The sequence below is a fragment of the Pseudoliparis swirei genome, chromosome 13, assembly GCF_029220125.1.
Source record: "Pseudoliparis swirei isolate HS2019 ecotype Mariana Trench chromosome 13, NWPU_hadal_v1, whole genome shotgun sequence".
In the NCBI taxonomy this organism is placed as follows: domain Eukaryota; kingdom Metazoa; phylum Chordata; class Actinopteri; order Perciformes; family Liparidae; genus Pseudoliparis; species Pseudoliparis swirei.
Window position 1 is genome coordinate 5,765,388 of NC_079400.1, and position 19,542 is coordinate 5,784,929.

At 43.1% G+C, this 19,542-nt stretch overlaps 1 protein-coding gene across 3 annotated transcripts in view; it reads right to left on the bottom strand.

Moving 5' to 3' along the window:
* pald1a (phosphatase domain containing paladin 1a) overlaps positions 1–19,393 on the bottom strand; it is a 51,858-nt gene extending 32,465 nt beyond the window's left edge. Inside the window, exons 1-17 of one of the 3 annotated variants that reach the window (XM_056430302.1) lie at positions 19,299–19,393; positions 9,511–9,708; positions 9,190–9,292; positions 8,046–8,225; positions 7,412–7,576; positions 6,989–7,149; positions 6,323–6,398; positions 4,829–4,977; positions 4,599–4,695; positions 4,206–4,310; positions 3,766–3,861; positions 3,550–3,684; positions 3,176–3,292; positions 2,475–2,654; positions 2,133–2,330; positions 1,488–1,628; positions 1,322–1,393 (exon numbers count right to left, since the gene is read on the bottom strand). In XM_056430302.1, coding sequence (XP_056286277.1) covers positions 1,322–1,393; positions 1,488–1,628; positions 2,133–2,330; positions 2,475–2,654; positions 3,176–3,292; positions 3,550–3,684; positions 3,766–3,861; positions 4,206–4,310; positions 4,599–4,695; positions 4,829–4,977; positions 6,323–6,398; positions 6,989–7,149; positions 7,412–7,576; positions 8,046–8,225; positions 9,190–9,292; positions 9,511–9,695 — 2,160 coding nt within the window. In that variant the 5' untranslated portion in view covers positions 9,696–9,708; positions 19,299–19,393. Of the gene's footprint in view, positions 1–1,321; positions 1,394–1,487; positions 1,629–2,132; positions 2,331–2,474; positions 2,655–3,175; positions 3,293–3,549; positions 3,685–3,765; positions 3,862–4,205; positions 4,311–4,598; positions 4,696–4,828; positions 4,978–6,322; positions 6,399–6,988; positions 7,150–7,411; positions 7,577–8,045; positions 8,226–9,189; positions 9,293–9,510; positions 9,709–11,395; positions 11,599–15,795; positions 16,099–19,298 lie in introns of those variants that run through there. The other 2 variants (XM_056430301.1, XM_056430300.1) reach the window with 2 other exon arrangements.
* Positions 19,394–19,542: the final 149 nt, after the last annotated feature.

Here is a 19,542-nt window from a genome sequence, read left to right on the forward strand (position 1 = left end):
AAGAAGAACAGCCAGCAGCTCTAATTCACAGACACTATTCAGAGCAGAGGAGGAACGGCTTTGGCTTCTGGCTTTGATTTACCAACGCTTTCAATCACAGATGAAGTTGAGGAAACTAAAAGGAGCTTTATAGTACTCCTCTAAAGATTTATGGCATGGTGATGTGATTCATTGCAGAGGCCGAGACAATATCTTTCCCCTGCTAATATTTGCCTCTGACCACAAGCAAACACAAACAAGTGTGATAACCGCTGGTCCTCGACTGCCTCCATTGACTCAACTGCATTGAGCTAATGAAATCTGGAAGCTGCCGTTCAAAGGAGTGAGGGCGGAGGGCACAAAAGGTTGATGCATCCACAAACACAGAAGTTCACGGGGAAGCGAAAGCAAAGGGTTTGAAAAAGGTTCAAACGCAACGAGTTCAATGACACCTCAAGCCATTAAAATAAAAACACAGTGCTGACGGAGAGAGAATCCAGGATACGTTCACTACTGTTTCAAGACAGACAGTATCTAGCAGCTTATTGTGTTCGACCACCAACAGCATCAATTTACTTTCCTTTTAGACACACTAAATAAAACCTGCTGATGTTTAATGACAATCAATGTGACGACCGAGCCGTTGAGGCATCATGAACATGTATTGTCCTGCTGATCATGATATATTGTTAGCTCATTAGCATCTCCTTCTCAGTATGCAATTTTCCCAGAGCCCTTCTTGATTGTCTAGTTTGATTAAAGTGACACAACACTTGTTATCTGTATTTTGAGCAGTAGATTTTTTTTAAATCTGCTGAATCAAACTAATCACGATGAAGATTATAATCCACTCTATAATCATCGCACTGATATGTAAATGGTTGTTAAAAGCGATGATGAACATGAAGCTGAAAGGAAAGATGGGACTGAGAAGGAAATCCCATCAGTGACCCTTTCATTCTTTTTTTTTTTACCCTTTATTTTCCAGATAAATTGTTTTGTCTATGAAATGATAATGTAGAATTCCCTGAATAATTTCCAAATTTCCAAGGTAACATCTTCAAATATATAAAATCCTCACATTTGATGAATCTGGTATCAGCTAATAATTGGCTTTTGTTGTTAGAGAAAATGGCAAAAAAGATTTCGGGAATTACAAAAATAGTTCTGCTGATTGACGACCAATCATCGATATGAATTCATCAACTGCTGTTGCCTGCATGTCAGAAGTTCCCGGAATAATTTGTTTAACATCAGAAGACTTCATTTTTAGTTTGTATAATGTACATTAATATCGAATGTATACAAGCATAAGTTGTTGTTTTTTTAAAAGTGTGCTTACCTCAAATTCCCCTTTTGTGTACTTGGCGTCAGGAACACTCACGATCTCATCGTCGCCAAAATCTGGAAAACCCTGTGAGGTGGAGGACAACAGTTGTTTATGTTATTTTAACTCATTTGATGCTTTTTAGGTACAGGGTGTTTAAATGCTGAAGAAAGCGTCTTACATTAAAGTGCCAGAGAGTCAGAACAGAGACGACCATGGCGGTCGTGGTCCTTCCTTTGCCGTTGGAACAGTTGAAAACAAAAGCGCAGTGAGAGTCCTCAGCCAAGGAACTCTTCATGGCCTCCAGCAGCTTATCAAAATCCTGAGAGCAAGAACACACAAAGTGCAGTCACAAACACACACAAACAAACTGTCCCACAATAGCCATCAAAGTGTATCCTAAGGAAATCAATTAGAGGTATAACAACATATTCAATCACATATTATCACATTACTGACTTTTAAGTTACACTCGTAATATTTGTTAGAACACTATTTTATAGTCATATTATATCAAATAAATGAAAATAATGCAAAATCTAACTGCTTTAAAGTGACTTATTGCGAAGATTTTAAATGTGTACTCATTTCTAATTAACAACTCCAATATTAATGAATAATAATGAAGAAAACTATTAAATAGTTAATGGAAAGATGCAAAATAATTCAATCTGATGATCATTGAATAGTGAAGGACATTCTTAACCACTAGAGGGAGCACAATGCATATTCATGGCCACTTTTCTTCATTACAAATGAAGCTAACAGCTATTTCTGGCGGCAGTGACGGCATGTTGGAGAGTACACATGTTGATGATGTCATTACCTCTTCCCTGGGCGCGCTGCATTCGGGTAGCGGGATGCGTTTGCTCACGAAGCCCTGCTGGGAGCTTTTGTGCTGGTTGAATATCTCCTGGACCGTCAGGCAGCTTTTAAACATCTTCATCTGTTTCTCCTGCTCCAGCGTCACTTCAAGCCACTTCTGAGCTCTCAGGATCTCCTCCTTCAGAGATGTCTCCAGTTTCTACAGAACAGGAGGGGACATGAGCACATTTTCACTTCAACAAGGGCAAATACTTCAGCTTCTGATGGTAAAACTAGGGAGTCTCTGCACTCTTGGTCACTTGTCTGATTGTAACTGCCATGAGGACCGTCGTTCTCACTCTACCTCTATTTGCTGTGGGTCAGACAAAGGGATAGGAATGTGCTGGTCCATGCACGAGGGCTCCCTCGGTGTAAAGATCTGACCATTCCCTTCGAGCACCAGCTCGTCCTGCAAGTTGACCCACAGCACGTGGCCGTGTTTCCTCTTCTCATCCGTCAGGTGGGCCAAAACTACTCCGGTAGCCTGCACACACAGCAAGTTTACGATTAGACGGTAGCCTAAGAAGAGAGGTGGGCATCCAGGTCCCAAACCATCACGAGTCATTCCTCGGTGTCCTTTTTGTACGTAAAATTGTCAGTTTGATGTGGACATTTTTTATTTTGATGGGAGTGTCCAAAATCCGTCAAAACATAGTTTAGATGACAAAAATCAATAATTCAAATCCGGTATTCCCTGCATAGAAGTGGCAGCTCTCGAGACAAAAAAAAGATATATGCACTCCGTCGTACACACCCCTCAACAAATTCATCCTTTTTATCCGCTCTGCTTCAATTTGTGCATTGTGGAACTGTTTACAGACTTAAAAAGAAGGCAAACAAAAACATAAATGTCACTCTGATTTGGACTCGTCAAGACTATGGCTTGTGAAAGTACTCAGAAGATGATCACATAGAGAGTGTGAAAATTGATGCTCTCAAGATTCCTTCTACCCTTTTGAATCCTTCAAGGTGGTGTAAGAATGCTTCTGAGTGAATATGCTGCACCTCTGATGTTGGCTGAGCCATTCCATAAACGGGCATCTTGGGCACTCGTCTGAAGTTGACCGCCTTCATCTCCTTTACGGTGCCGAGCACGTCAGGAGCCAACCACTCGTCAGCCACCTGTGCGGACACACGCAGTTAATTAAACATGGTGCATCTGAAGATACAGATGATTACATAACTGTGTGGGAAGACTGTGAGAGATAGAGTGACATCCTCCAGCGAGTTAAAAGGCAGTGGCATCTATATGCATGAAAAGAGAGAATACATCAGTGTGGCCTGCAGGAATTTTGGTTTGAGATTAAAGACACACATATAATCAAAAGGTCTATCGCTCAAGGCACCAATCTTCAGTGTTGTGCTTCTCATTTCCTCACCAGGACTCGGGCCCCCCTGGTGACCAGCTCGGCCGGAGCCGACAGCTCCGATAGGTCCATGCAGGCCAGTAACCTGTAGAGCCAAGCGTGGCAGCACATCCACTGGCTGAAGTTGGACACAAAGGCAAGAGGATACTGCGAAATGCAAAACATAGTTAACTCCATAGTTTTTGTCACAAACATCAATAAAGATATTCTAACAACCAAAAACGTCACCTGTTCATGAAGGTATGCATTAAATACAATCAAGTAGAAGTAGCGCTCCAAGCTCTGCATGGTTCTGTTGAGAAAGTAGTCCTTGGTACTGCTTCCCTGAGTTACAAACAGAAGCGTTAGTATCTTTTCTAAATAGCAGCTCATATTTTTGTGATGTTATTTTGTCCCAATATTCCCTGCATTTGAGATCCCACACATTTGCCTGACAGACAGGAGAAGATTATATAAATTCCCCTCTAAAGTCCTTCATCAGCTCAAGGGAGGCAATCATCATCATCATCATCATTATCATCATCATCATTATCAGCAGCAGCAGCATCCTCCTTTGATTTTTGCCTCCCTCTTGCCATATTTAGCATCACATAAATTGAGCAGCAGAAGCAGTTGAAAATCAAGTGGCGTCTTTTGGAGAGACATTTTTGTTCACAAAGAACACTTACCTGAACTTGATAATCTTCTCCGATCCCTTCCAGTTTACTCTTGTTCTCATATATTGCTTCTTTTATGTTGTGCATTTCTGAACAAAGGTTGATAGCCTGGTCAACCTGTCAGATAAAAACAAGACAGTATCAACTTTAACCATTTTTTAGATTATTTTTTTACCTTTTAAGATATTGATTTAAACAGTTTAAACAGTATTTAAAGCCCCTCTCCTGAGAAATACTAGTGTCTGATAAGGTTTTTCCCAAAAAATGTAGAGTTTATTAATATACAAATATTCGCAGTTTAACTGTGAGGCACAAGATTTCTGCAGATTTTCTAAAAAGACACATTTTGAGAATATTTCCTTCTCAAACTGGACATTGAGTTGGTGTAGTTTGTTTCTGCTTTACCTCTTCCATAACCTGCTGACCATTCGGCAGCTTGTTGATCAGAGACTGGATGACCTGAAACAGTGGTTTGGGCTCCGGAGCCGCCGCCTCCTCAACTCTGCAAAACAAGGTGAATCCCAATCTTACCTGGCATCCAACAAAATGCTCCAATTTCAAAGTACGACCAAACACGTGATAACCTCGGATGTCTCGTCAAACTCCGACTATCCAGATGCATTTGATTTACTTACGCCGGTTGTGAATCACCCCTCAGGCGATTCATGACCAGTGTGCCCAGGATCATGGCTAAGTTGGTGCGGCCGACGCCCACCTGGCAGTTGAAGAGCAGAGCGGGCAGCGACCGGGACGCATCGTGGCCCAGAGACAAGCTGGGGCTCTCCTGGGAAACGGAGAGCACACACAAGACTGTAGAACACCGAACAGATAAACTGCATTGCATCACCAGGTGGTTAGGAAGGTTAACGCTGACCTAACTTTGGTTGGATCATTTTAGTTTTTAGAACATCATGGTTTTGTATTACCTGCCGCACAGAGCCATTGAAATGACTTTTCAGCGTTTATCTTGAGGGTATAAATGCAATTATCGCCTGTGAATCGGCAAATCAATACTAACTGGCTCCTAATGTCATTTTGGAGATATTTTAGTTGAGATTAACGCGTGAAGAGAGGCAACGTCCTGAGAAGTTATAATTGGCGTGGAAAGTATGGACGGTTGCCATGCCTTAAATCTTTAAAAAAGAAAATGTGAGACAAGTGAGACCGACAAAAAGAAAGAGTGGATACAGTGTGAGGCTCAGTCAAGCTCTGATCCAAACACTGTAAAGGAGCCACTTTCCAACCACGGGGACTTGGACCAGCTGCTGCACGTCAGTCCAAAAAAGGGCAAAACTAGATGAAAAGAACATCTTATGTGAGTGAGGGGCAGGACGGAAACCAGGCGGAACAGATGAATAAAGAGCGGACATCGACCTCTCGACATAGTCTAAGGTGGATCCGCTCCATAGCAACAATGAGCATCCCTCCCTCCCTCCCTCCCTCCCTCCCTCCCCTCCCCATGTTGTTGTTTTTTTATCTTTTTTGTTGTTGTTTTTTCTGTTTTTGTTTTTTGTCATTACTCATTCTCTTTTTGACATGCAACTTCTCACTTTGTTAATTTTCATTTCCAAATTGCTTTACATTACCTGATGGATTAATGTAATTATTTGACTGTTTACATTTTCCTCTCCTGAATGTACCTGAAATTACCTGAATGTATTGTATAAGTTCCGTAGCCTGTAACCCTACAATTGGTGGGTGGGGTGGGTGGGGTAGGGTAGGGTGGGGTCGGGAATTAGGTTTTAAATTTCAATCTGTAATTGCCCTGAGACATGTGTGAATCCTCTTCCCTGGTGGGATAAAAACTGAAAATTAATAAAACAATTTTTTTTTTAAAGAGCGGACTTCGAGTGAGTGCACACTGCAGATTTTCAGCCATTTATTATATAACTATCACACTTATTAGTGATTAATAGCATGTACAGGACAGATTCAAAAGGCTGTATGTGGATTTTTTTTAAAGATTCTGTGACCTTTTTGCTACCTCAGTGAGAAATTCCAGATGCTCTCCAATATTCCAGCCATTAATAACTTTAACGGCACATCCAAACAGCATCCCATCACGAGAAGCACGACCAAAAAAGGTCTATACAACTTGCGGATCAACGTTTCTTTTTTTATTATCTTACCCTGAGTATGCTAACAAATGCGTCAAAGTCTTCCTCCAATGGCGCTCCCTCCATCGGTAGTGGCAATCTGTAGTACCTGCAATATAACAGATTGTTACCAGGAGTTGAACCTCCGCCAGTGTTGTGTCAATATTGCCTCACGTAGGTCACAACACACTGCACAAACACATCCGATCTGAAGTCAGACTCCACAGCGCCCTCATTTTGGGTTTGCTTGGAGGAGCACTTCGCCTCCTCCGACAATCCACAAGGAATGACGGGAGAGATCCGAATAGTGGGATTATTTACTTCCCCTTTTAGAAATGCACCACCTGTCAATGTCAACTATTCATAATCAAACATCCTGCTGCTTTCTACAAAACTACAAAACGTCAAGAGAGTCCGAGACGCTCTCCTCGGGGAGTAATATATTCTCTTGTGCTGGAAAAGTTTTTAGCGGCTCGTGACATCTTGATGAAGCCGATGCCGCTGATCTGCAAACAGGATGCTGCAATCTTTCAGCTTTTACACTCCCCCGTTTTCTTTCGACAAAAGCAGAGCAACCATCCTCTGCACAAACAAACGCCGCTATTTATAACCAGGCCTGCATATTCTACGGCAGGCAGCCACACGTCCATCTATACTGCAGCGTGAGCCGAGGGCCAATAAAGGAACAATGTAAACAACCTGTAGGCCGGCATGGTGAACATGGGTCTCTTATAGACCTCTTCCGTCACATGGATGTCCTCCTCGCACGTGATGGAGATCTTCTGCGGCTCGTCTTTAAAGTGCTCGATGTCGTTGTAGACATAGAAGATGTTTTCGTTGAGTTCGGAAAAGTCATGGAGCTGCAGACGAAGGGAGGGAGGTAGGTGGGGGTTTAATACTGCTATACATATATATATATATATATATATACACACGTATATATATATATATATATATACACATATACATACATATAAATATATATATATATACACACATATATATATATTATATATACATACATATATATATATATATACATACATATATATATATATACACACACATATATATATATATATATATATATTTATATTGCAGCAAAAAAACTGTGTTCGTCACCTCCTTCCTGATCGTGAGCTCCAGCTTCTCCACCGGCTCCTCCTTCTCCAGGCCATGAAGGTTTTCGTGGAGGTTTTCCTTCCTCCTCGGTGTGTACGGCACAAAGTCGTCATCCTTGTGCAGGAAAACCACTGGCTCCTCTCTTACACAGAAGAATATAACCTCCTGTTTGCAAAAGCACAGCAGGCATCAAATAATAGCTTTAGTGAGAGGCGGTTGCCGGCGTCTCCCAAATACACCACTTCCGAGAGCAACTGGAAACAATCACTGTTGTCGTACAGTATGTAGCACATGAGTAAGGACGATGGAGTTTCTAGAGAAGCCTGACGTATAATTTTGTGGATTTAATTTCAATTACGGTCAGTTTTCTAGCTGTTGTCAGCAAAGTGATTCACTTTCCACGGGTACACGGGACCGCAACTTTCTGTTTGCTCAGTTCCACAATTCAGCCACAGCCTCCACCGAGCACTTGACTCCTCAAACATTTACTGGTAGAAAAGAGGCCAGGCAGAGCTGCAGACACCAACTCAGGAGAATTAAGGGCATTACATCTACCAGTCAACATCAATGTGTGTGTGTGTGTTAGTGTGTTCTGCCTGTATTAATGTGTATATAAAACGCAAACAAAAGTGACCTTGTGTCCTTGTGCCTGGAGCCTCTGGAGGACATGTTTGAAGCCATTCAGGCTCGGCTGACCCATCCCATACAGCGGGTAGGATCCCCTCACTTGGCGGAAGTTCGGCGCTCCATGGCTGCCCGTGGTATTAAGGACGTCCGCCTTGCTGTGCACATCCTGGACCATGAAGTACTCCCCCTGGAAAGCAATGCAAACGTCATCTCAGAGCAGGACCCCGCAACACACCGTTCCTCCAGCTTTCCCTCGAGCATGCATTCATAAAAATGTGTTAATTTTGCAACGAAAATAAAAATGATTTATAGCTTTTTACTTCATAGTAATTCACCCTCAATGAAACATTAAAACAATTAAGACATGGCTAAAATCGTCTTCTTCCTCTTTCTGTGGCAAATGACAAAACGGACACAGTCTGTTTACTCTGTTGTCTCAACAAGTTAAATCTCTGTCGCCTTCATCTCTCTCAGATCACTACGTTTTAATAGAGCCGAGTATGTCAACATTTTTTTCCAGCTTGTGGCTGTGATTCGTAGAGGTTAACGTTAATCCCTACACTGTTGCGCTTTACGGACACCGAGGCACTGGTTCTGATCGCCGCTTCTATTTTGGATCCAGTTCCAGGTTAGAGAAATACCTGGATTTGCGAAGCTCTGCGGGCAACTAATCCCTTATTTAATCTTTCATTCACAATAGCTTTTTGGCTCTTTATGTAAAACAACTTCGAAATGCAAGACTATAATTATAATTTGAAGACGCAACACTGGTGCAAGCAGACTTGTTTCATTGTTCTGGAATTTGTGAGTGTGGACGGGAGGCCAAAACAGGAAAAGATGTGCTTTTCAAATTTGTGAGGACGAGATCTTACTGCGGGTGAAACTACAGGCCTCTAAAGACACATGTAAACAGAGGCTGTGGGTTAACACCGACCAAACACCGCATGCCTGAACAGACGCAGCAGAGGTGACGGAGCAGATCAAAGCCCTGATAGCAGGGTGACAACATTCCGGTATCAATGGCTGCCCCGGATCATAAAACGTCGCATGACAATGTTCCGATGCCACGCCGCAATTTGGACATGTGAATGTGAAAAGAGCAGACGCAGAGACAGGTGAGATGTCCCCGCGTATTTCCACCGCGTCCTCACCTGCACCAGGTAGTGCTCCGGCATTGCGTCTGATAGCCGACCCACTTTGTAGTTGGTCTTGAGGATTTCATCGTGAATCTGAAATTCCTGTCTGAAATTATACCTTTAAAAAAAAAAACAGAACACAACAGCAGGTCTGGCTGGTTAAGAGAGGTGGATTTAATTATCAGCTACTATTTGCCAGGCCTGGATTGACAAATGAGATGATAACGGGAGGCAAACACTTGATGGGGGGGGGTGGAGGGGGATGGGGATGGCACCACAGTGATCAAAGAGGATTAACAACCAATTGTGAGAACGTGGATTCGGGGAGGAACTTACGAGATGACGACGGGTGCGACTTTGTTGGTGATAATGGACTTGGCCTTGTTGCTGTGGATGTTGACCGTCTGAAAGGGGCTCGTGCTGAGAGACCGCCTGCTGTCGGCCATCCCGTTGCCATGGACAATCTCAAGCGGCGACGCGACGGAAACAGGCTGTGGCGCGGCACTGGCAGTTGTACCCATGCTCCACAAGCAGCTGTGAATCACATCCAACGTTTCACACTTCCACATTGAGGGACTCTTTTCTTCATAGATGTATCACAGATGTTATCGATAAAAACCCTTTGACGAGTAATATACTGCTTTTTTATTATATTAGCAGCTGGCTTTTGGGATGACGATGTCTTTCTGTCTGTCTACCACTTTGGTAAAATGGTTTAATGCAATACACTCAAACACTTGCATACCTGTACACTTAATATGAAGCTACAGGCAGTTAGCTTAGCATAAAGAGCATGTTTTAACACTTTAGTGAGCGGTAAAGGTGCTTGTAGGCTTGTTGTTTTGTTACATTCAGAGAACCATGCTAGCGCTTTCTCCCGGTTTGCAGTCTCTGTGCTAAGCTAATGTTAAGTTGTAATAGTTTATTTTGATAACATCTGCAGAGGTCTTATGGTTTAAATTAATACATATAGAAAGATATTATAATAGACAATATTCTCCTTAATATTGTCTATTGTAATATCTTTCTATATGTATTAATTTAAAACATAAGACCTCTGCAGATGTTATCAAAATAAACTATTACAACTTAACACTAACATTCATATGTTTTCGTTAACTAATCAACGCGTTGATTTAATGGACAGATTTGTAAGAATGTTCCCGCAAAGAATCACACAGAGGCACCGCTTGAAACATTGTGTTTACTGATGGGCTCATTTTTATTCAGCATGAAAAAAGCATTTAAAAAAACACTAAACGACTGAAGAAATGGAGCCGTTTGATGCCTTTGTATCTGACAAAGAGACGATCTCGGCTGTGTCGTAACATACATCCTAAATGTTAATCATGAAATCCAGTTATTTTAAACAAAAGCCGTTTTGTTAGTCTTTTGAGAGAGATAGAACATGTATTGTGTATCTCTACGGTTCAGTCGTGATGGCAATACTGTGACAGTATTTGTATTTTATAGGTAGAGTGTGATGCTGAGCACTCAGACCCTCACCCGAGCCAGCCACAGGCTTCAAGCAGACCTCCTCCCCTCTGAATAAACAGTGAGTTCTGCAGATACACAAACAAGTCTTCTGACAAGCTCGCAGTAACACTGCTCCTCAACATCACTTATAACATGTAGCTGGTCAGGAATCTACAGCAGCGGAGCACACAGAGGAAGACATGCATGAATGCACATAAACCCTTCAGGAATACACAGAACCCCGCTGTTTGTCCCCGAACACAAACTGGAGCTGCAGAGTGGAGGCCAAAGGTCCAGCCAACATCACAATCTACTTGATGCAACATGTGCCAACTCCAGCTTTGAGTATCGCGCGGACTCTCATTGTGCAGAGAGGTGGGCATGCAGGTCAACCTTGTCAACACAGACCTTTTCATCCGGTCAGGAGATTCTCCTCCGACAAGCACAACGGAGGAGACAACAACAACATATTCTTTCAAAAAACCAAAGCAAAGACGATGATGTTTTTACAGCTTGATCTGAATAACAACTGCTGGGGTAAAAAGACCAAAGAGTAAAAAGAGCTCGAATCTCTCACCGAGTTCCATAAAAGGCGGCAGTTTTCAAGAATACGTGGCTCCGGCTGCCCAGATCTATTTGAGTCCCCACCACATACCAAAAGCATCTCTGTTGCCATAATTTCGCGACTACCACAAGAAAATCAACGAAAGACTTTGGAGCAATCCGCCAAACGTGGACATCTTACGTGTGAGATGAGGATCGACCCGTACTTCCAGATCCCTTTCTTTGCTGCTTGTACCCCGCCATGGTTTGTGAGAAAAGGAGTGTGAGAACTTGGCATCACATCCAAAAAGGAATCTCTCTCTTTTGAAACCCCCTGTGCCCACCCCCAGACGGTGGGAAACACCCCTCGTGGGAGCTCAGAGGGCCCCGTCGCTTGGCACTGGTGGAATGAACTTCAGTAGCTGTAGCTTTAAGACAGCGTCCTCCTCGTTCTACCACCTATATGATGTTGGGGAGTAGACTCATGGAAGAGACTCAAGTCTCTACGGAGGGGACCAAAGGAAGTAGTGGTACATCTGGCAGCCAGATGGCTCAAGTTCAGCTGCTTTTCACAGGGACTGTGCACAAAGACCAGTCCAGATTTGACTCTTGCACTGTATAGCAAGAAAAAAGTGCAAAAGTAACGTGCTGGAGTGACTCTTTTGATTGATTGACTGGAATTTATATCCTAAATCGAGCAAAAAGACCAAACGCAGCTTACAGTTTATCAAATGAGAGGATGTACTGCTTTTCTTTGTTTCTTATAAACCTGTAAATTTGATCTCTAAGAACCATTTTGTTGGTGGTAACCCTCTGATCGGGTGTGTGGGCATAACTGGTTCTAGTTTCTCTTCCTACGGTTTCTTTCCTTTATAAAACTTTAAATAGTGTTTTGGGAGTTTTCCTTATCCAAACTAAGAGTCTAATGATAGAGGGTGTTGTATGTTGTACAGATTCTCAATCCCTTCTAGGAAAATGTGTGATTTTAGGCGAGTATTCAGTAAAACTGACTTGAATTGATAGCAATAAAACAATCAGTTGTTACTGTAATGTTTAATTGTAGTTTTGAACGTAAAAATATATATACAATGTCTTTTGTTTCTCCTTGACTTCCATTTCAACTAAAGACTGAGCTCAGTCTTTGCATTCCTTTACCGTAAAGGGCCTTACACGGCAAACTCTTTTCAATCTCTTCCACTTTTAGGACATTTAATCAGTAGGTTTCCTTTACCCTCCACCACAGTCATGCATGATAATATGCATGTTGCTATGTGGCTCAGTCGAAGGCTATGAAACACTCAGATTCTCCCGTTGTGCTCATCCACAAAAAAAAGTCCGCTATTTTATCCAATATGGAGATTGTATTTGTAAAATGCCTAATAGTTAAATGTGATTAACTCACGGACGTTTTGATTCAACAGGCCTCCAAATGAAACGTGGCATTTTTAATGCTGCTGCACACACACACACACACACACACAGTAGCTTGCTCACTGAATCCGGTACATTGAAAACCCTGCTCTGTCTTACCTTAACAGCCTGTCACCTCTGCTGCGAGACCATGTTGCACACACATTTTGATACGGAAGTTGTTGCTTCAAACAAGCTCGTCAGCCACACTGGCTTCAGCATGGGCAGGCCTGGTCTAGCAGGCAGGCGGGCAGCATGGGCGGAGGCCAGAGTAGAAATAGCCCTCAGTCATAAACATCCTCCTGGAGATCCAATCAAGGCAACTCATCAGAGAGGCTGTTTATCCCACATGTCAACCAGAGGAGTGTTTGCGCTGCTTGTGAAGCCAATAAAACGAAAAACGTGGACGGCTCAACAAAAAGGAGATGGTCTTGAGTTCAACCTCTGGGTTTTTTTGCCAGCCAGGCGGTCAACAGCAGGTCGAAGTTAGCCAAAGGCCCTAATGTTTGAGTTCACAAAAAGAAGAAGGACCATAGAAACGGGTCCCTCCTGTGCGCCTAGCAGCATTGCGCCATTCAGGGCAGGCCCATTTAAATTCAGCCGGTGCAACAACTTTGCTGTTGCAACGTCTTCAGACAAAAGGGCCCGAGTGCAGACAGGAAGGAGCGTGCAGCTGCAGGATGCATCTGTTGGTGGCCCCCGAGGAAGGATGCAGAGTACTCTTCATTCACAAGAGATGCATGGGTTGAAGGGAGAGGGGTATCATTTTGTAACGCTTCGGAGATCTTTCAATACAACCTCCCATACCGAGAGGGAGAAGAGAGCCGCCAGCCTGGAAGCAAGAACCAATGAGTTCAGTGCAACGTGCTTACTTGGCAACATTGCTCGTCTCATTCAAGGATCCTTGGCATTTCTGGTCTCCATGGAGGCCACTCGCTTAGTCTGCAAATGTTAAAGTCTCAAGGTCTGCTGGCTGCGTAAAACAGCATAAAACTAGAATGGGCACTCGGTAGAGCGCATACCTTCGCATATCACAAGATTGGACATTGAATTATGAACATTTTGGCATTAGTTGCATGCCAATTGGATAGAAATTGACCGTGCTATGGTAAAAAGAAGATTTTGACCTTTTCATGACCTTGACCTTTGACCCGATCGATCCCAAAAACTAATCAAATGGTCCCCGGATAATAACCAATCATCCCACCAAATTTCATGCGATTCGGTTTAATACTTTTTGTGTTATGCGATTAACACGCATACAAATAAATAAATAAACTAGAACGGGCACTCGGTAGAGCGCATACCTTCGCATATCACAAGATTGGGCATTGCATTATGAACATGTTGGCATTAGTTGCATGCCAATTGGATAAAAATTGACCGTGCTATGGTAAAAAGAAGATCTTGACCTTTTCGTGACCTTGACTGTGACCTTTGACCCGATTAATCCCAAAATCTAATCAAATGGTCCCCGGATAATAACCAATCATCCCACCAAATTTCATGCGATCCGGTTTAATACTTTTTGTGTTATGCGAGGAACACGCATACAAATAAATAAATAAATGGCGATCAAAACATAACCTTCCGCATTTTCAATGCGAAGGTAATAAATAAATGCCGATCAAAACATAACCTTCCGCATTTTCAATGCGACGGTAGTAATGACAGAAAATGATGAATACAACATAAGAAACGTCAATTTATGTTGCTTCGGATGTCTGATGACAACTTATGCAGGAATCTAATGTATGGCAATTAAAGCTTTGGTGTAATTCCATCCTTGTCTTATTCATAACAATGACACAATGTCCCACAGTCTCTCACTCATCACAGGATGCTAGACCACCGAACCATTCAATACAACCCAGTCACACCGCCCCCATGCCGAGGAAGTGTAAGCACACCTTGACAGGAAATGCTTCGTTGTACTCTCTGAAACTTCCTGCCCGCAGCTGCACACATATTTCACCAATGAGGTTAAGGGCTGCATCGAGCCGTGACTCAACAGGACACCGCTAGTTCCTGAGCGAAAATATCAGAGCTGCGCGGAAATGAGCTCAGTGCTTCCTCTGCAGGAAAATCTTTCTTTTCCTTCAACTGTTCCAGAGATCTCATTGGGAATTGGTGCCAATTTACAGCTCTTGTGTTTGTTGTTTACGCAATAAATTGCCCAACAACAGCCTGTCCATAGAAAAAAAAATTTGAAAAAAAAAGAATCCATGCGAGGCATTGTTCATTGACTCGACGTCCGCATCGGATGAAACTATCCTCAGATAGCTTTCGCTGTGCAAGACAGATAGTCCAGATTAACGGACTGGGTGCACAAACCGACAAGGACTAACAAACTTCTTCCACTTAAAGCAGCAGATCTACTTGGACTCCATGAGTGACACACAAACAAACCATGCTACTGCAGTGACTGAGTCGTAAATCACAAGAATGACCTTTAGCCTTCGACAATCTTGCCTTCATCACAGCACGACAACGAGCTGCTAAACAGGCTGTGCAAGTCTATTTTTAAAACCCGGCCTGTCATTTATTTCATCTCAAGATGGCAAATGTATCCCCCGATGATTTTATGGCTGCAGTATTGTGGCTTTCTTTTTTTTTCCGCAACCCCGGCGTCTGACCACAACATTCTGTCAGCACCACCAAGTCTAACTGAAGGCATGTATATTAGTCGCTGCCTCAGAGAGCCTCTCTCCGGACAGTGTTTACACCAATTTGTGAATATGTTTCGCCACACAGAGTGAAGTGGTAAACGGACTTCACAGCTGCGTTTTCTAAGTTAGCGTGGGAAGCTAAAGAATCCTGTCAAACAGGCGCTGGACCTCTGGTAACGAGAGATGATAAACACTTCAGAGGCATCACACGCCATGAAGAATGTAATCCGTGTTGCCGTTTCAACATCAAACATGACTGGTATTATGAAAGAATGTGCTCAACCAAAGGACACCACTCTGCAAGAGGGAAGGTAGCTTTTATATTCTTAAGTAGATTGTGACGATCTTTTTGTTTGACACGGTTGCATAGTGTTGTCTTAAAGAGTGAGAGGGGGAGGGAAAATCGATAAAATCACGCGGCGATATCAGAAATGAGATTTTAAACAACGACACCCATCAGAAACACACCGATAGCGGCAACATGACTCAAGTATCACAACGCAGAGAAGTATCCCAACTGTACCTGACATTCAGCTGATCAGGCCACCATCCGAGAGGTGTTTGAGTCTCGAGAGGCGCACAATGACAAAAAACAGGAAATAATGGGTGAAAAATAACCAGCAGGCAGCGGCACCAGGTTCAGCCGGACATCCTCTCTGGCATCTCCCTCTCTGATCTATGAGGCAATCCGTCTCTTCCCACGGATCACACTACAGCAGGCGGCGGTCTCGCATCGTTAAGGCGTCCTTATGAAGCGAGTCAGTGAACGTGTCCTCCAGCGAGGTCAGATCCCAGATGGGCAGTCTGCACGATGGGGGGGGGGGGGACACAGCTCTCCGCCTGAGGAGGTTTAGATGGGTGCCGGCATGCCCCCCTTGTCGGTTTTTTTGTTACTTTTTTGTACGCACCCCCCTGTGCATGAGGTGCAAGGCTGCTCACACACGCTCGGATGTGGGTGTGCAGCGGTGTGTGTGTGTGTGTGTGTGAATGTGTAAAGAGGACGTGGAGGCGGACCCAGAGAGGCTTACTCATCGTCCAGTTGTCTATCCAATCACTGCCGCAGCCTCCTGGGAGCACAATGCCTTCCCACACATGGCAGACCTTTTAACAACAGTCTCAAACACACACATTAAACCACCACTTATGAAATGTATTGCAGTCAGCTGCGGCAGTTAACCCTCTCTGACATAACGCAGTGGAGACCTGCCAGGAGGCTGACAATCAGTAACAACTGCACACAGATGACATCACGTAAGCCTAATTCACTACGATGCTCTAATTACTCCATTCATTAGCGGTTAACACGTGCTATGTTGAAGGCAAACAGGCTTACAGCTGGGCAAACACTTCGATTTAAGCCTGAGGTTCAGCTGCAATGGGCGGTGTGCTCTCCGTCTTATAGTTGTAACCCGGAGGTCAGACCATCTCGTCGTGCACCGAGTGTCTTATTTCCTTCATGTGGGATGTGTAAAGCAAGAACAAAGCAAACAGAAGTGATATTATACCTGCACACAATTCCCTCATTGGACAGCACATGTACCTGAAAACAACGATACAACTCCAAAGAAGTAAACAGGCAACAACATCAAGTTTATTCTGTGACTGACTGCGAGAATATTTTCTGACAAGTGTGTGTAATCAAGTGTGTCACAAAATCCAAAGTCCAAATCCAGAGTGTTTTTCGAGATATGTACGTCAAATCTACACCTGTTGTTTCCTTCCTGCAGCAGCGCAGGCCAAGACTCAGTGAAACAAAACCCTCCTATTGAACATGAATCAATCAATCCAGTGAGTGAGCGATCAGAAACATCATCTCCTTTTCTCTGGGGATTTTGTCGGAGTGACGACAAATATCAGGAAGCAAGAAGCTATTTTAACAGATGTCACTAAAAGATACTGACTATAAATGAAATAAGGCGAGACTGAAGCTACCAAATGAGGCATCCAGTTACTCTGACAGGTTAAAACCAGTCATTTCATTCTGATGGCAATAAAGCAAAACACAGTTTGGATGTTCCGTTTCCTCTCTTCCTAATGTCCCCAATGGAAAAAAGAGCATACGGCTAATATCACCGGTCTTATCCGAATCCTTTCTCAGGTCTGGAGTCTGTCTCACCTCGAAAAAGGCAATTTGCTAAAAGCCTTTTCACAGCAACAGGAAAGGAGGAAATAGTAGATGGAACAATTTCCCTTCAGCCAACGTTCAGCTGTATGAGAATGATGGTCAAATAACTATGGATGACATATTCATTTGCGAAATGTTATTTATTCTCATGCTGCATGTGTACAAGTCTTGAATATATCACCAACACTTTAGGAAGATTAAATGACAACAAGATCCCCCCAGGAGTTACATTAGGGGGATATTAAATATCCACTTGAGTCCAGTGAGCCAATATGACACCTTGTGGTAAACATTATCCATTGCACTCTGGACAAGATGTCAGGTTCCCTGGGATGTTCATTATCATACGACAACTACTTCAACTCCAAATGGGTGTTTATAACTTAAAGGCAGCAGCTTTGGATTTTTAACTCCAACTGAACCCCAATTGAATTGAATTGTTTTGATTATTTCCGTTCCCAATCAATTGCCCTAGGACCAAGAAATAGTTCATAATAAAACAACCTTTCACACATGAAAATCAGTCACCTTTTGAGTTAAGCCTGGGGGTAGTAACGCTTCTGTTCTATTCCTCTTATCAAGATAAGCCTTGAAAAAATAGCTCAATCATTTATGATCCAAGGTGTCCATTCATCGAGGGGTTTCATGCTCTCACTCTTGATTAATTGTGATGTCCACGGTTTAATCCGCGCTCTCGCTTGTCAAGAGCCAGTTTCTGTCTTCCCCAGGATGTGAGGTAAAGTGATATGAGCAGAGGAGACAGATCCCAGCTGCACGGATAAATCAAACAACAGCCGGTGCAACAATACATCAAAGGACATGTGGTGCTTTGTCTTCCTGCGCTTTGGACATTTCAGACTTCATATTGCACTGAATGGGAAGAATGAACATGTCTGAACATTGATTGTGTCTTGTGGGCATTGTTTTTGCACTGACAGAATGTATTCACTGTGTTGTGTTTGTATTGCATTCCAAACATGTTCCAGACTAAAAGTATTGTTGTGCCCATGAGCTGATAACAACACATTAATTGATGCCAATTCAAGCACATACGTTAATGCTTGATCTTTGTAACAGAATATACTAAAAGGTCTACTTATAGCTTCTCAGAGCTTTCATCCATACCTTCTTGAATGGAGAAACTAGTACAGTAAATGGCCCATTGACTATTTTATTTTTAAATACATTCACGCCAGAAAATTCTATAATGCTATTAATGTTTACTATGTTTGGGAGTTGTTGTTGTTGTTGTTTTGGGTGCATAGTGTTTCCTGTATTGTTAAGAAAGCTCCAAAAATGTGATTTAATTAGTAGTGATGCATTGATTTCTGATTTCTTGGAGGAAAACATTTTAAAAAGTGGTAGTCATGTGGTGCAAACCCAAACAGTTTGCATTAGAAAATGTGTATGCTTTATTAAAGAAAATAAAAGCATATTTTACATTGATACCTCTCCGTGTGTGTGTGTGTGTGTGTGTGTGTGTGTGTGTGTGTGTGTGTGTGTGTGTGTGTGTGTGTGTGTGTGTGTGTGTGTGTGTGTGTGTGTGTTGAAACCAGCTGGGGATCAGAGTTTACCAAACTTTAGCTTATTCATCACTTCCGGGGACCAACTCATTGGCAAGATGCAGTGCACACCACAGTGCAGCCATGGAGTGTGTGTGTGTGTGGGGGGGGGGGGGGAAGCACACGTATCGTATGCCCCATCAAACACACAAACACGTCGCGTTATGAAGATACTCATCACTCTGATACAAAATGCTCAGCCAAACATAATTGGAAACATGCATTGTTTCATGTTAAAGGGGCTCAGAAACGGTGAGAGTCGTGGCATCCGCGTGAACGTGTAAGTGTTCGCCTGTCGAGGCTCGTGCAACGAGAGCCGTAAACTTTAAAGCTACTCACCATTTCAGCACACGGTGGGGGGAAAAGAAAGCGTCTGTCTTTTATGTAAACATGTCGTTACGCAGTCGGTTTGTCCTGTGGAGGATGAAGCCGCTGTGCACCGCTCTTTCGTTAGACTACAAGGAAAACAACAACTTCCATTGATTTTTTTGGGGTCCTTTCTCTGGAAATTTACGAGGAAAAGGATTTCGCGATGTGTATGAACGACGGACAGCGCATGCGCAGTCTGCGGTCATCCTCGGAT